Source organism: Convolutriloba macropyga, chromosome 10 (assembly GCF_964194025.1).
Source record: "Convolutriloba macropyga chromosome 10, txConMacr16.3, whole genome shotgun sequence".
Classification (NCBI taxonomy): domain Eukaryota; kingdom Metazoa; phylum Xenacoelomorpha; order Acoela; family Convolutidae; genus Convolutriloba; species Convolutriloba macropyga.
The window spans coordinates 57,341,058-57,358,295 of record NC_134477.1 but is presented as its reverse complement, the minus strand read 5'-3'; the positions used below and the strand labels follow the sequence as shown (position 1 = coordinate 57,358,295).

Below are 17,238 nucleotides of genomic sequence, written 5' to 3'. Positions count from 1 at the left end.
GCAAAAATTTATCAGAAGTAAAATTGATTTAGTTACAAAAAGTACAAATCATTCACACAATAGCAGCGCAAAATTTATACTCAATTAATGTGGTTCGTTGACCTTTTAAAAGTTCAACAACACATTCTGATCACGTTTCAGCACAAAATCTGAACTTGTTTGTTCATTTTTACTTCGACCATTGAAAACTCAGTTTTGATCATTTCTCTTCATTCTGAGTCATCTTAACGAAAAAAAGAAACTGGTATTAAGCAAATTTAGAGAACGCTTTGTTTTGTAATCTGAATGCACTACAAAATTTACAGAATTCATTTACAAAATCTTTTTTTAAACTACTCAATTTATTAAATGCAGTTTGAAGAAAATCAATTTGCGGAAGCACATCAGCGACTCCTCAATTTTTTTTAAAAAATTGTGCATAAGAAAAAAGCGATCGTTATCGATATACATTGTTTTTTGACCGTGAAGTCTCATAAGCGTCGGATTTTACCTCTCAGGTACAATCGAGGGATCGTGAACGGAAATCTTTCCTAATCTGTTTGACATCAAATGTGGTCCTTGTATGACAACAAAGACTTGCCCACTGAAATATGTCGCAGCCTTATTGCCATTTTAGAGTCAAAGTACACAGATTTACTGACCAAAAACTGCCGTTTGCCTTTTCTTAAGTAGCTTATTTTTTATATAAATTAACCCTGTCACAATTTTTGATATAATTTTAGTAAAATTTCAAGCCGGGCAAAATAACAGCATTCGGATATTTTTGAACAATTTCAGATATTTTACGGTGATGCGAGATTTGTTTGGATTTGACGGCCAAAGCAAGCTGTATGACTCATTTAGACCCAATTACCCGGCGCAACTTGTCGACTATGTGATAAATAGTGTGCAAAAGTTGCACCCGAATGCAGGAGATGATGGCGCTTCGAAAGGTTATTTTTCATGAATTAATTCTTTCTGAGTAATGTTTCATTTTTACATTGCTTTTTTTTCTTTCATAACTGATTACATTCATTCATAACTGATTTATTTCATAACTGTTTACATTCTTTCATAACTGATTTATTTTTTCTTTTAATAATTGTATGCATGAAATGAAATGAATGGTCGCACCTTCTATTCCGCTTTACAGATCATTAGCAGATAAAAAGTAATAACTAATTTGTTCAAAAATGGAGTTGAACGATAACTTTGTCTGAGAGGCAGGAAAGCAGAACGCTTTGCAATACTCAATCACATCGTCACATCGATTGCTTTAGTGAAAAAAATATTTTGCCTAGTTGTTCAACAAGATGAGAACGCGTTGATATGTTCAGTTTCTTTTTTTAAAAAAAAACAAGAAATTTTTGGCGTTTTTTTAAAAAAATCAAAATCGTATCGGAAATTCGGTACACTCAATTCAAAACGGTGAAGAGGAAAAATAATCGGTCAAATATGTAATAAGTAGTCGGAACAATATTTTATTTATTTTGTCATAATGACGTCGAATACGGTTAGAAACTAAAATAAGCAAATGGGCAGCTTTAATTTTCTTCCTAATTTAGCAAAATGCTGGGATCCATTCTGTTTCAATAACCCTCCCCCCACCCGTGTTCATATGCCCCAAAATTCAGTTTATATGTTGTTATATAGAACGCTATAATGTAAGCTTATTGCACGTGCGACAAGGGGCTCAAAAAGCATATGCCCACTAGAATGTTGAGCGAGACAAATAAGGATTATCTTTTCAAGACATTGAGCTTATTATACATTTTTCCTTAGTTGGCAGAAAACCTCTGTTTAAATGATTTTAAAAAGATTTTCTGCTACTGCCGATGCCATAGATGAAATATAATTTTGTTGTTCATTTTTTCGGATCTTTTCCGTTTGTGCCCCCCCCCCCCCCAGTACGTTATGCGCCCCCCAGTTACAGAGCACGTGCCATTACATAGTAAATTACTATGTAAAAATATTGCACGTGCGTCTGGGGGTGCAAATAATATGAGCCCACTAAGCTGGGGGGGGGGGGGGGGCACAAACGGTAAAGATCCTTACAAAAACACCAAAAACACTGCCAATTGTTCTGTGATGAAATCAAACGATTTAAGGCTTAGTTTGAGTGCTAATTAAACCCCGTCTTCTTAAAAAAAGATTAGATAGTATATCTATAAGATTAGTTAATTAGATTTGATAAATAATTAGATAATATTTTCGTATAGATTGATAGTAGGATTATTTTGGCAATATAGGAACAGATAATTGAAAAGATTAAAGGAAATATTTCAAGTTTTCGTGCTCCTTTGGCAAGGAGACATCTCAGAATGTGATCAAAATATTGGCCACCTTTTTGGTTTTTTAATATTCAGCGTCCATAAGTAAATACGTCCGGAGGGTATATTATAATGTCTAAGATTTCCTGGGTTTACATCAAGATTCCTTCAGATACGTGTTCTTCAGAGATCAGGTTTTTCACATCAGAACTTTGTTTTATATTATCTCTTCGTTTCTAGACGACGTAGTATGAACGCACTCTACACCTCAGATACGCTTGTTTAAGTTGATCTGAACAAAAAAACAACCAGTACTTGACCGATGTACGAAAAGGCAAATTTCAAGTTTTGTTGTATCCAGTGAAAAAATTTTGTTCAGAAATCTGATTCAAAAAGCATTCTCAATGTTGGATTATGGTTACGCAGGACGTGGAAAAAGGTTACCTATATTTTGAACAATGCTTAGAATTTGTCACAACTACTCACAGGAATGGCCACCAATTTTCACATCCTTTAACTTGCTGTTAGCCTAAAATTTTGTAACCTGGAAATTATTTGTAATTACATGAGAACACATAATCAAATTCAGAGAATGAATGGTTCTTGTGAACAATGATCTGCGTAATCGCAAACCCGCCGATTTTCCTTCAACTCCACAATTAGTATCGAGAGGTAAATTTATGAATTTAATCACCAATCAAGAATTCATTGCAGGTGTTTGCGGAAAAAGCTACCTATTGTGTGGAAACTCTAGGCTTATGGCGTGCAAACTAGTGGGAACATAATGTCCAAGATTTTTTGAATAGCCCCAAACTCAATCTTCTAAAGGCAGGAGAACATATATATCCAATTTCAATGAAATTTGAAGTAAATTAGCCCAGTGTAAATCTTCTGCACACAGGGTTACAATTCTAATCTTGAAGAAAAAGTCTCTTACAAGCGCAAAAAAATTGATTGTGTCTACCCGATGTTTTGGTCACTGGCCATTCAAGGAATCGGTTCATCAGCCGAACAGGTAACTGGTCATTTCTTTTCGATTAGTAAATAAGTATTTTTCTCTCAATCAAGAAGCCATTTATGTTTTTCTGATTTAGGTACTCAAGAAACTTGTATGATTGACGTGGCCTGTGGAACCGGACTCTTCACCCGACAAATCGCACCCTTCTTTAAGACGGTAATAGGAACTGACAAAAGTGAGTCTCAGCTCGAAATAGCCCGACAAGTTCCGAATGTCAGCCAGAACGTCAGCTATCTTTAGTGAGAAGTTCTATCTGTTGTTTCAATTAAAAGTCGCTTGTTTAGCTTTTTCTCCAAGAATCTTGCCAGATATTACAAGATAGTGGTTTTATGTGTCGATTCGATTCAATTTATTTAGGAAATTAATAACAAAAAAATTCAAAGCAAGAATTTGTTTACCACTTCTAGCTGATCTTTAAAAACAATAAAATAGATCTTTTTAAAAATAAAGATATATGCAACTAAGATTGAACACCCACATGTTAGCAAAAAAAATGTAGCACAGTTCAAGAGCAACTAATAAAACAAAAAATTGTTGATTTCAATTAGTTTCCCTTTTTAGCCACGATGGATACGACCTGATGGGTGTCATAAATAAACTTGGGATGCAACCTCCCGATATCAAAGTAGTCACAATAGCCCAAGGAATCCACTGGTTTGATTTCAACCGATTCCTCGTCAGTTTCCAGAAATCTTTACCAAATAATACAGTCTTCACTCCTATTGGCTACTGCCTTCCTCACGTCATGAATGGCGGAACCCTATTGGATGAAAAAATGACGGACAATATTTGCAATAAAGAATTGCTTCGCGAAGATTATGATCCAAAATTTGAGCAATTTGAGAAATTCGTGGTTGACTATTACAATGACATGATGGCTTATTTTGAATACGACCTCACAATCATTGAGAACTGCTATCGAGACTTGCCTTTCGAAAAGTATTTCGCGTTTCGTGACTTCAAAAAGATTTCCGAAATTCAGAAGTTTGATTGGTTTAAATTCCAGCAGCTGATATTCTCGACAAGTCCATACAGAGTTTGTAGAGTGAAAAACGAATCAGAAATTTCAACAGGAATTTTTGTCGATCCGTTGGCGAAATTGTTGAAAAAAGTTCTAAAAATCGAAGGAGGGTTGAATGAAACAAACAGTGATGATTTCACGTCAACCGAAGATGCGGAAATTCTCAAAAGTATTAAGTTTGATCTGATCATTGACTATTTCGTGTATATTTTGACTAACTAATTTATTTCGCTATTATTGGGCTCAACTCAGAAGAATTTAATATTCTAGAAACTTTTACAGAGGAATTTATTAAACGCTATACATAAGCAACTCGATTTACTCTCGGTTTTTAGATAAGAATTTCTTGTGGTTTTCATGTTGCCAGAAAAAATTCTTTATTATTATATTACTAGATTCTTCCAAAATTACGGAAGATTGAACGTCAAAATTGAACTAACTTTTTGGGTCTGTTGAAGAACTCATTTATTGTACACCATATCGAAAATTACAAATGATTAGATGCCGGAGGGAACTCATTGGGATTTGACGAACACAAGCGCTCACTGCATTCAGTACATTCTACCCCAGTTGAGAAGACCGTCGTTGAAAATTGCCCGGGTCGAGGTGTCACAGCCATTCAACGCACAATTATGTAAGATAAGCGGTGAATGCCGAAATTTTTTTTAAGATAAACAGTGAAAGCGGTGAAATTTCATAAATCAAGGGGGGAATGCGGTGAAAAAAAAGCTTTATTGCATGGTACCGGTGAAATTACATAATTTCACCGCTTAAATTAGTGGTGAAATTACATAAATCCACCGCTTAGAAACCACTTCGATTTGCTTTTTGTCCAACGATGTTCACATACATTTATTAAAAGACGCACGGAAAATGACACACGAGTAATCATACATCTTTTTAAAACTTTTTAAGCGTTGAATTTATGTTATTTCACTACTAGAGTAAGCGGTGAACTTTCAAAAGATCACCACATTTCAACGCAAGTTTTTGTAATTTCACCGCTAATCTTACAAAAATTCAACGCGCATGTTTTACAGAAAGTAGAGTCAATCTATTATATTAAATGTAAGTCGCACTTGAACGCTATGGTTAACAACGCTCCTATCTTCACGTGTTTTAACGATCCTTAAACATGCAGCCTACGCGACCAAACTTAAGTGCCTGATCTGCAAATGTTTTTTTGCTCATTAATCATACAGCTTAGCGAAAACAAGTGAGGCAAAAGGCCATCGACCATTCCTTTTCGTATGTAGCCAATTCAATAGACAACAGTAACAGGTCTCGGTAGTGCAGGGGATTAGACTTGTGGCTGTGAAGGGAGGGGCAAGGGTTCGATCCCTACTCGGTGCCAAAAATGGCTTCGGTTTTTTGTCTCAAAAATGGTGAATCTTGATTTTCATCCACTACTGTGTTTCCTTCTTGCTGCCTTCTTTATTTCCCTTCTTATTTATTCTTCTATATCTATGTAATATATTAAATATAAGTCGCACTGGAACGCAATGGTTAACAACGCTCCTATCTTCAAATGTTTTAACGATACTTAAACTTGCAGCCTGCACGACCATGATTAAGTGCCTGATCTGCAAATGTTTTTCTGCTCATTAAGCATACAGCTTAGAACAACAAGTGAGACAAAAAGGCATGGACCAATATTCGTATGTAGCCACTACGGATAGACAACAGTAACAGGCGTCGGTAGTGCAAGGGATTACAACTGTGTCTGTGAAGCGAGGGGCATAGGTTCGAGACCGAGTCGGTGCAAAATATGGCCTCTTTTTTTGTCTCAAAAATGTAGAATCTTGTTTTTAATCCACTACTGTGTTTCCTTCTCGCTCCCATCTTTCTTACCCTTCTAATTTATTCTTCTTTATTTAATATACTAAATATAAGTCGCACTTGAACGCAATGGTTAACAACGCTCCTATCTTCACGTGTTTTAGCGATCCTTAAACATGCAGCCTACACGACCATGCTTAAGTGCCTGATCTGTAAAGGTTTTTTTGCTCATCAAGCATACGGCTGAGCAAAAACAATCGAGACAAAAAACCATCGACCAATATTCGTTTGTAGCCACTACGGATAGACAACAGTAACAGGCGTTGGTAGTGCAAGGGATTACACCTGTGTCTGTGAAGCGAGTGGCATGGGTTCGAGACCGAGTCGGTGCAAAAAATGGCCTCTGTTTTTGGTCTCAAAAATGGTGAATCTTGTTTTTCATCCACTACTGTGTTTCCTTCTTGCTCCCTTCTTTAATTCTCTTCTTATTGATTCTTCTTTATCTAATATATTAAATGTAAGTCGCACTTGAACGCAGTGGTTAACGACGCTCCTATCTTCACATGTTTTAACGATCCTTAAACATGCCGCCTACACGACCATGCTTAGGTGCCTGATCTAAAAATGTTTTTTTTTTTGCTCATTAAGCATACGGCTCAGCAAAAACAAGCGAGACAAAAAGCCATCGACCAATGTTTTTCGTATTAGTCGCACTTGAACGCAATGTTTAGCAGCGCTCCTATGTTCACATGTTTTAGCGATCCTTAAGAATACATCCCACACAATCATGCCTAGGAGCCTGCTCTGCATTAGCATACGGCTTAGCAAAAACACGCGAAACAAAAAAGACATTGATAAAAAATTTGCTTATGTAGCAATGGAATAGAGCTATAGCTGTCAAGCGAGGGACATGGGTTCAAGCCCAAGTAGGGGAGGAAAAGGATCTATAATCTACTCTGAAATAATTTTGGGATTTGGCTGTCTTTTGTTGTAGAAGTTTTGGTTGTAGAAGCTCGGTTTATGCTAATTCATTGCGCTCGTTTAACATAGCGCACCTAAATTACAGCAAAGCCAAAATTGTCGCTCAACAAAAATTTGCTGTTAAATAAGGTAATGGACGCCAAAAATACGCGTCGGTAGCCTAAGAAGCAAGAGCTGTGGCTGTTAAACGAGGGGCATGGGTTCGAGCCCGAGTTGCCACGAAAAATCCTATATTTTTTTAAACCTGCTCGGATATGATTTTGTGATGCTTTTGCGGGCTTGCTAGTTTGGTTTAAATCCAAAACATATATGCTAGCCGTTAGTGAGAGAGGGCGCAGTGGAATGAAAAGTGACAGACATGACGGAGGTGTGAGGTTCGAATGCGTTTAAGGCCGGTAATTTGTGGTAAGTCGTGAAATGTCATGATTTTTTGTAAGTTCAACGCTTACTCTAGCGGTGAAATTACATAATTTCATCGAATTTCACTGGAAAACTCTGTATGAAAATTGCGGTGAAAAAAGTAATGTTTCACCGCTTATCTTACATATTTTTCCGATTTTTTTCTCGACCCGGTTGGAGCAAAACTACAAAAGACACAAACTTTTTTTTCCACCATTAGTTCACTAATTTTAAGGAGTGAAAGTTTCACAAACAGTGGAACAACATTTTAAGTGATTTTCTTCTGGTAGTTGGAACAAATCAGCAATACGAAAGTTGGAGAACATGCCTGCACTGAACTAACAATCATTCTTTTAACCCTAATGGTTTTTTAAAACCAAAAGTCGCCGACTTATAGGTTTTTTATAGACATTTAAGTGGCATGATTAAATTTGGTGAAAGAGTTTCAATCACGACTAAAATGAGAAGCAAACAAGTTCGATTAAAAACGTAGAAAATAAACAAAAAATAACGGTAAAAACTTCTCAGCGTCCCTGTTTGACACATGTGTCATTGATTAAATCTATTGAGAAAATAACCAAAGCTGAGTGTTTAGAGGGAAATATCTTGTGATCAAATTGTCATAAATTATCTTTGTTTAGACAGTCACTGGCCGAAACCAGACTAGGGTGGGTTTTAAGTCGAATTTTTTTTCAAATGAAAATAACTGAGCGAGCTGAAATTGCGCAATAAATGTAATGAAGTTGCTGACAGTGTAATTGTAGGTGCTCAACGTGTTGAATATTCTTTCGTAATTTTGCGGGCTCTCAGTATCTCCCTAACCTAATTTTAGCTCACTTCGGATGAATTTTATTCTCTTGTTACCCAACACTTGCGTTTTTATAGTCTACTCTTTTATTCTGTGGGCTATACTCCAGAAAAATATTCTACTTCATAATATGCTATCGACTTTTTAGTCGTTTCTTTTTGTTCTTTTTCTGCTTTAGAAAGATCTATTGCTGCTTAGTATAGATCTCACTCTTTCCTTTAGTCCTAGTAAAGTTTAGACTTTTTTAATGTGCCTTATTTTTGCGGATTTTTTACTTCCAGTATAGACTAGAGATAGTTCTTTTAATTTAATACTCGCGATATATTAACATAATACAACACAAAGGAGTAGAGTCCAGAGAATTGGAAGTCGTTTTCTGATCACGCGTTAAAAAAATTGACTTATCAGAACTTCGTTTTTCGCCTTCTAAAAATGAATGATTACCAGAGGAATCAATTTACCACGCCCCATTTTGAATCCGACTCCTACTTGGGGTCGTGAAAAAGGGACAAAGAATATGCAACTAAGCATCATTGAGCAAAACAGATGTCACAGGGCGATCGAAAATTGAACAATTTGCGGAGATAAACCGTAGAAACAAACTGATTAAAGAGCATACATACATAAATAAAAAAAATTGAACACGCATTAACATACGCAAATTAGTTCAAGTGCGATTGTATCTGTGACATGAGTTCTTATTAACAAACTCGGAGGCCTTTTTTTATTATTGTTTATACTCTTATTCCGGGTCCGATTCTGCAATATTTCTCAGAGGTGTTTTGAGCGTTATTTTAAAACTCAAAATGGTTGCTGCTTTTTTTCTCATCGTAATTTAGCCAAAAATTTTTGATGAAACTATTTTCCTGCTAAATATTGGATGTTAAAAATCTCATGCTCCAAATATTTTAAAGACCAAAGAAATGCAGGAACGATTACAACGGTTCCCGATAAAGTCAGCGTGTTCCCAGAAACTTAAAGTGTTATTGAATTGTAATTTCTCTCTAATATACACAAAATCACAATTGGGAAGACTGATGAGAATCATTTGGATTCATATAAAAAGTGAGGGAATCATAAAAAGTCTTGCTTCTTTTTACGGAGATATCCGGGAAAAAAGCATTCAGGAGGAAAAATGATTGAACGAAAATTTTATTTGGAAATTTTGGATGTTATTACACTTTTTCACATTTTCACACATTTTAAATGTTGCAAGTGTTCTTGCCTCAAGTGATTTTGCTCGAATGTAAGTAATTTTGCTCTTAATTATTAGTTTTTCAACAGACCACGACGAAGAAATAAGGCTTTGGGATGGGAACTTTGAAAACTTGAAGGCCTTGTCAAAAGTTAGGGACATAATTATTCAATTTGGTCTAAAATAGTATCTTTGGGAAAGTTTTCCAAACAAAAAAAAATGCAGAATTGAATTTAATAGAATTGAGTGCTCATAAATTATTCAAATTAAAAAACCCTTCAGACTTTATGTTCATCAACCTCAAACCACCAAGATAGTTTTGAACTTACTTTCAAGATTTTGATTTTTCAAAATTCACAATAATGTTTTTTTTCAGAAAATGAGAGCACTTATTTGAGCCATGAAGCAAGTTGTGCCGCATCATAAGGAAGACTGCTTTTGGATACGAACTGCCGTTTAGAGTTGTTTTTGACGGTAATTTATGCAAGAATGGTGAGTTATTGAAGTTTCTGTCATGTTGGGTCGTAGTTAGTCCTCGAAGTCTCAATTATTGTCGTATTTTAGGGTTACATGTTTTTTCTAAGAATTCGCCATTACCCCGGATGAAGACTACGACTCAGGTCAGGTATTCGACAAAAATATTGGGTTCCCGTAAACTGCGTCCAAACCGACTGTGGTCCAGATGGGAAATCTGTGTAAGTTTATAAACCTATTTCACAAGACGTGATATATTTAAGATTTGTTATAATGATCACAGGCTGTCATTTTATCTCTGTCTATAAAGGAAGTCAGTATGTTCAAGCCGCCCACATTTGATTAATTATTTTTTCTTTTGACTAACTCAATCAAATTCAGTTGTTCCCCCTCGCTCTTCTTTTCAGCCTACTTAGAAAACTTGAGTGGGAAAACACTGGGTTTCCGAGATAATAAGTACAAGTGGAATTGAATCAGCTTTCTGCTGTAAATTCAAGAAGTGTTAATTTCAAGAAGTGGTGGAAGTAATACATATACCTACGGATTCAAGCCACAAATGCAATTCATTGAATTTGGACGGTAGTTGTATCACAATTACTAGACTACTCAAACGGAGTATGACATGGCGATCAGGATTGAACTTTTTTGGGACAGACCATCCTTGGAACATCCATAACGATGGGAACGATGGGCATCACCTTGAAGTTTGCAATGTTAGCAAAAGAAAGAAACTCAATCGATATTCTACGACAAGCAACCTCCGATAAAGTCACCCTACCAGTTGAACCATTATATGAAGAGAGTGTACACAAGAATTCTGCCCATAGCGAACGCGATTTTAGATTGAGGAGCAAACAACTAAAGAATGCTTTGCTAAACAAATCCCAAAGGTCGAGGCAGCATGGATTCTCTGTGCTGATCGTCCTTGGAAATTCCGTGACATTAAACCCGTCTCTCTTTCCTACGTCAGCCTTGGTACGGAAAATCGTAGAATTGTTAGATCCCAAGAGCCAACTATCAAAATCGATCAGATAACAACGATAGAATTGTGGGATATTTTTGATAATATCATCACAAAACAGAAACACAGCCTTCGGTCGTTACGCCTTTCTCACAAAAAAAAGCTTACAAAATAACCAGTTGAATAGGTCTACGGGTGTTTGCGTGAACTGCCCCTCAATTGCAATCTCGGCAGGCATGAAGAATTGATATTTCGAGAAGTTTCATTGCTAATATGCAGGACGGTTAAATCCAACGCGAACTCTTAAAGGAAACAGTAACTCCTAACATGGCATTTGATTTAGCCATCAATGTAGAGATGGGTTTTCAAAACCAACTTTCAAACCCAAGATTGGAACTTCTTCTTATACAGTAACTGGTTCTAAATCCAATCCATCTGTCAATAATTTTCAAAAGAAATGAAACAGTTCTCGCTCAACTCAAGGGAACTTTAAGCCTACAGTCTGTCGTAATTGTTGATTTTCTTGTTCTCCTAATTTTCGTCCAAATTGCCCACTTTGGTGACAGACATGCAACAATTGTGGTATTCAGAACCATTTTGCCAAAGTTTGTTGAGACTGCAACAGTAGGAGCATGACTGTCAGTTGACGATTAGGTTAATCAAGTAGATATTATGCTAAAGCAACATAACATTTTTGATACAAAATGCAACTCGGATTAAAATGAGACAGAGGATAACTTCTTTGTAGTTATTGTAGGTGACTAAATATTGTAGGTGGCCTAGTAGAAAATTCCAAACTGTGGAATCAAACAACATACAGGTACACTTGGGAAATGTTGAGACAAAAGCGTTAGTGAATTCCGGTGTACAAGAAAGCTTAACCAACGCTGGTTATGAACAACAAAAACAGCTTTTGGGTAAAATCTTCAACGATGCACGATTTGAAACGTTCTCAAAAGATATAATCAAGATGATTTGTGTCATTGTCACCTCTGTGAAATGCAGCGACTGGAATGCTGAAGACGTTAAATTCACAGTAGTAGAAGTCTTAAACCAACCAAAATTCGGGCGAGACCTCTGTTCTCATTTAGGCATCTCCCCGAATCAATCAAAACTAGTGTTGAATTTTTATCAAAATTAATGTCCTATTCAATCCCAAATAGCTTTTGATTTTCGTGATCTCATCTCTCAAAACGGCAAGTCCCACAAACACACTGTCAAATCAAGTTTTTACAAATATTTTTTACCAACAAAACAAAAAGACGACGAGTATCAATAAATCTTCCACGTTTGGTAAATATTTTATTTGAAAAAGTTAATTGAAAATAGCATTATGAAACTTAATAGTTGTTCCGATAAAAACTTCATATGACCCATTGTCATCACTGTTAAAAGGGATAAAACTGTTAAACTTGCTTTATATTGGAAAATATTAAATAGATCAATTCATAAAAACAATAATCAAATGACTAATATTGACATTTTTATAGACATCATTCAATAAAACACTACCACACATGCATCAAACAAAATATTGATTTTCACAAAACTGGATATAAAGTACGCATACAGTCAATTTATTTTGACCCCCTTAGACCCGGAAAGGTCTCAATTGCAATTTTAATATAAAAAGCGGCGAAATTACTGGTACTTACCGCTACCTCAAAGGTTTGTATTGTCACGCTGACATGCCGGTGGCGTTCCAAAATGTGATGGATTATACATTCATTGGATTTAAAAACACACATCTCTTTTTAAATGACCTTAATATTGTTAGCAGAGGATCGAGAAATGAACATCTAAAGTTAGTCTATCAACGTCTTAAGAAAACTTGACTATGATAGTCTCCGAATTAACGAATTAACATCTCAAAAAGCCAATCTGTTAAAATGGACGTCGAATGGTTAGGCTATACATTTCTTCAATCAAGTATATTTCAGTTAGAAACAAAAACTTGATCCTTTCTCAATCATTTCGCTCCTGCAAATCTTGAACTATTCCGATCATCTTTAGGATCAGTATATTATTTAGGAAAAATTATTACAATTTTAAAACATTTATGTCTTCCTTTACAAACCCTTTTAAAAAAGAGCACAAAAGTAGAATAGAAAGATGCCTTAGAAACACATTTTCAGCATAAAATATATCAGGTAGCAAATACAACTGAAAATATACATTAAAACCAACACTTAGAAACCCGCATCAAATATCAAATGCGATTCATCTCGTACAGGTTTAGGTGCCGCATTAGAGCAGAGTTCACCGACAGTCAGGAAACCAAAAGCCAATGCCACGCCATCAAATTGTCAAGCGCATCTCTTTAACGCGGAACCTGAATCTTTGCTTTCTACCTGAAATCGTTAACAGAACAGTTGTTAAAATCTCTTCCTGCAAACGCAGCACTTTTACATTCAATATATTCATGGCGAGTAAAATTCAAGTCGCGACCCAATTGAGATTTGAACGTGACCTCTAGTGAAGGACCATCTACACCAAACCTGGAATTGTCGAGAGAGGAAGCGTTCGAGAGCAACCTTACCCAATTCTTCACTAAAAATTTTCTCGCAGTTCTAACAACAAAAGATGCCGTCTTGATGGTTTAAGGACAGTGATGTAAAGACGTTAACCCATACATGCATTCGTACTGGCGTAATTTACATGTACAGTCAGGATGAGCGTGTAATGGCGAACGGGTCGCAATACCGGAATGTATCCATGCGACAGTATTGGAGTCCCTCCATCTCACACATCCGGAAGCTTGGGATGATTTCTTTTGGCCAATATGCATTCTGGCCCGAATTGCACCAAGAAACCCCAATAGAGCTGCAAGCTGCAAACCTTGTACGGATATAGCTAAGAACCTAAAACCTGTACTTCCTGAGTCCAAGTGGAAAACTCGGGAAAATTCTTCTGAACCCAATGAAGAAATACAAAAAGAGTTTTTGGGGGCACAATAACGAACGAGAAAGATCAGGATATACACTTCATTGCATTTATTGACAGTTTTTTAAACAAATCCAATAGTATAAGTTTTCGAAAAAACTAGTGGTCCTGAGGTTGTTAAAATTATAGATAATTTTATTCAATTACACGGATTATCCACTTAGATCAAGCAGGATGTCTAATAGGAAATAAAGTTCAAAACCTTTATAAAATTACCATTATCAACAAAATAACTGCACCTGCAAATGATCACTGAGCTATTGGATTAGTAGAACGTTTGATACAAACTACCAACGACGATTAAACTGTATGGTAATTTCAAGTAGTTCTAAGGCATTCACAGTTAAAGAATCAATAAAGTCATTAGTAAATCAATCATGCATATGTAAAAAGAAAACTACAAACGTAACACCTTTCCCAGCATATATTGGCAGAAAACCAACTACTCCACTAAGCAGCATAAGTACAACACCTAATTCTCCAAACTTAACATATGAACAGATTTCAAATCAATATTTAGACGCAGCTACAGATCCCGTTGACGAGTACTGTGACGTCAACGGTTGGGTATCCATACAACGGAGTGATATTCTAATTGAGGAGACAATGACTCTTGCACAGATGGACGCAGGACGTCAGTTCAACGGATTACAATATAAATCAGTCTCCCAATTTATTTCCATCATATGCTCACAAAACCAGTTCGAAAAAGACTTCGGAAATGAAACTGGCACACGAAGTCGCGAAACGCTCAAAGAACGGCAAGTCCCACAAACACACTGTCAAATCAAGTTTTTACAAATATGTTTTTTACCAACAAAACAAAAAGACGACGAGTATCAATAAATCTTCCACGTTTGGTTAATATTTTAGTTGAAAAATTTAATTGAAAAGAGCATTATGAAACTTAAAAGTTGTTCCGATAAAAACTTCATCTGACCCATTGTCATCACTGTTAAAAGGGATAAAACTGTTAAACTTGCTTTATATTAGAAAATATTAAATAGATCAGTTCATAAAAACAATAATCAAATGACTAATATTGACATTTTTATAGACATCATTCAATAAAACACTACCACACATGCATCAAACAAAATATTGATTTTCACAAAACTGGATTTAAAGTACGCATACAGTCAATATATTTTGACCCCCTTAGACCCGCAATGTCCCAATTGCAATTTTAGTATAAAAAGCGGCGAAGATACTGGTACTTACCGCTACCTCACAGGTTTGTATTGTCACGCTGACATGCCGGTGGCGTTCGAAAATGTGATGGATTATACATTAATTGGATTTAAAAACACACATTTCTTTTTATTTGACATTAATTTTGTTAGCAGAGGAGCTAGAAATGAACATCTAAAGTTAGTCTATCAACGTCTTAAGAAAACTTGACTATGATAGTCTCCGAATTAACGAATTAACATCTCAAAACGCCACTCTGTTAAAATGGACGTCGAATGGTTAGGTTATACATTTCTTCAATCAAGTATAATTCAATTAGAAACAAAAACTTGATCCTTTCTCAATCATTTCGCTCCTGCAAATCTTGAACTATTCCGATCATCTCTAGGATCAGTATATTATTTAGGAAAAATTATTATATTTTTATAACATTTATGTCTTCCTTTACAAACCCCTTTAAAAAAGAACACAAAAGTAGAATAGAAAGATGCCTTAGAAACATATTTTCAGCCTAATAAATATCAGGTAGCAAATACAACTGAAAACATACATTAAAACCAAAACTTAGAAACCCGCATCAAATATCAAATGCGATTCATCTCGTACAAGTTTAGGTGCCGCATTAGAGCAGAGTTCACCGACAGTCTAGAAACCAAAAGCCAATGCCACGCCATCCAATTGTCAAGCGCACCTCTTTAACGCGGTAAATAGAGCACATTCCACTCGTGCCACTAAAACTCAAAAATTATGAAATGCTTTCTACCTGAAATTGTTAACAGAACAGTTGCTAAAATCTCCTCCTGCAAACGCAGCATTTTTACGTTCAATATATTCATGGCGAGTAAAATTCAAGTTGCGACCCAATTGAGATGTGAACGTGACCTCTAGTGAAAGACCATCTAAACCAAACCTGGAATTGTCGAGAGAGGAAGCGTTCGAGAGCAACCTTACCCAAATCTTCACGAAAAATTTTTTCGCAGTTCTAACAACGAAAGATGCCGTCTTGAAGGTGTAAAGACAGTGATGTAAAGACGTTAACCCGTACATGCATTCTTACTGGCGTGATTTACATGTACGGTCAGGATGCGTGTGTAATGGCGAACGGGTCGCAATACCGGAATATATCCATGGGATAGTATTGGAGTCCCTCCATCACACACATCCGGAAGCTTGGGATGATTTCGTTTGGCCAATATGCATTCCGGCCCGAATTGCACCAAGAAACCCCCATAGAGCTGCAAGCTGCAAACCTTGTACGGATATAGCTAAGAACCTAAAACCTGTACTTCCTGAGTCCAAGTTGAAAAATCGCGAAAATTCTTCTGAACCCAATGAAGAAATACAAAAAGAGTTTTTGGGGGCACAATAACGAACGAGAAAGATCAGGATATACACTTCATTGCATTTATTGATAGTTTTTTAAACAAATCCAATAGTATAAGTTTTCGAAAAAACTAGTGGTCCTGAGGTTGTTAAAATTATAGATAATTTTTTTCAATTACACGGATTATCCACTTAGATCAAGCAGGATGTCTAATAGGAAATAAAGTTCAAAACCTTTATAAAATTACCATTATCAACAAAATAACTGCACCTGCAAATGATCACTGAGCTATTGGATTAGTAGAACGTTTGATACAAACTACCAACGACGATTAAACTGTATGATAATTTCAAGTAGTTCTAATGCATTCACAGTTAAAGAATCAATAAAGTCATTAGTAAACCAATTACGCATATGTAAAAAAAAACTACAAACGTAACACCTTTCCCAGCATATATTGGCAGAAAACCAACTACTCCACTAAGCAGCATAAGTACAACACCTAATTCTCCAAACTTAACATATGAACAGATTTCAAATCAATATTTAGACGCAGCTACAGATCCCGTTGACGAGTACTGTGACGTCAACGGTTGGGTATCCATACAACGGAGTGATATTCTAATTGAGGAGACAATGACTCTTGCACAGGTGGACGCAGGATGTCACTTCAACAGATTACAATATAAATCAGTCTCCCAATTTATTTCCATCATATGCTCACAAAACCAGTTCGAAAAAGACTTCGGAATTGAAACTGGCACACGAAGTCGCGAAACGCTCAAAGAACGGCAAGTCCCACAAACACACTGTCAAATCAAGTTTTTACAAACATTTTTTACCAGCAAAACAAAAAGACGACGAGTATGAATAAATCTTCCACGTTTGATAAATA

General features: G+C 36.0%; 1 protein-coding gene across 2 annotated transcripts; it reads left to right on the top strand.

The window, feature by feature from the left end:
* Positions 1–205: 205 nt before the first annotated feature.
* LOC142348742 (uncharacterized) lies at positions 206–4,567 on the top strand. Of its 2 annotated transcripts, XM_075400224.1 has the most exons (4): positions 206–244; positions 778–932; positions 3,344–3,506; positions 3,829–4,567. In XM_075400224.1, the coding sequence occupies exons 2-4, from the start codon at positions 791–793 to the stop codon at positions 4,508–4,510; spliced, it is 987 nt and encodes a 328-aa protein (XP_075256339.1). In that variant the 5' UTR covers positions 206–244; positions 778–790; the 3' UTR covers positions 4,511–4,567. The 2 variants fall into 2 exon arrangements, with proteins under 2 accessions (XP_075256339.1, XP_075256338.1); XM_075400223.1 differs by lacking the exon at positions 206–244 and having other exon boundaries at positions 281–932.
* Positions 4,568–17,238: the final 12,671 nt, after the last annotated feature.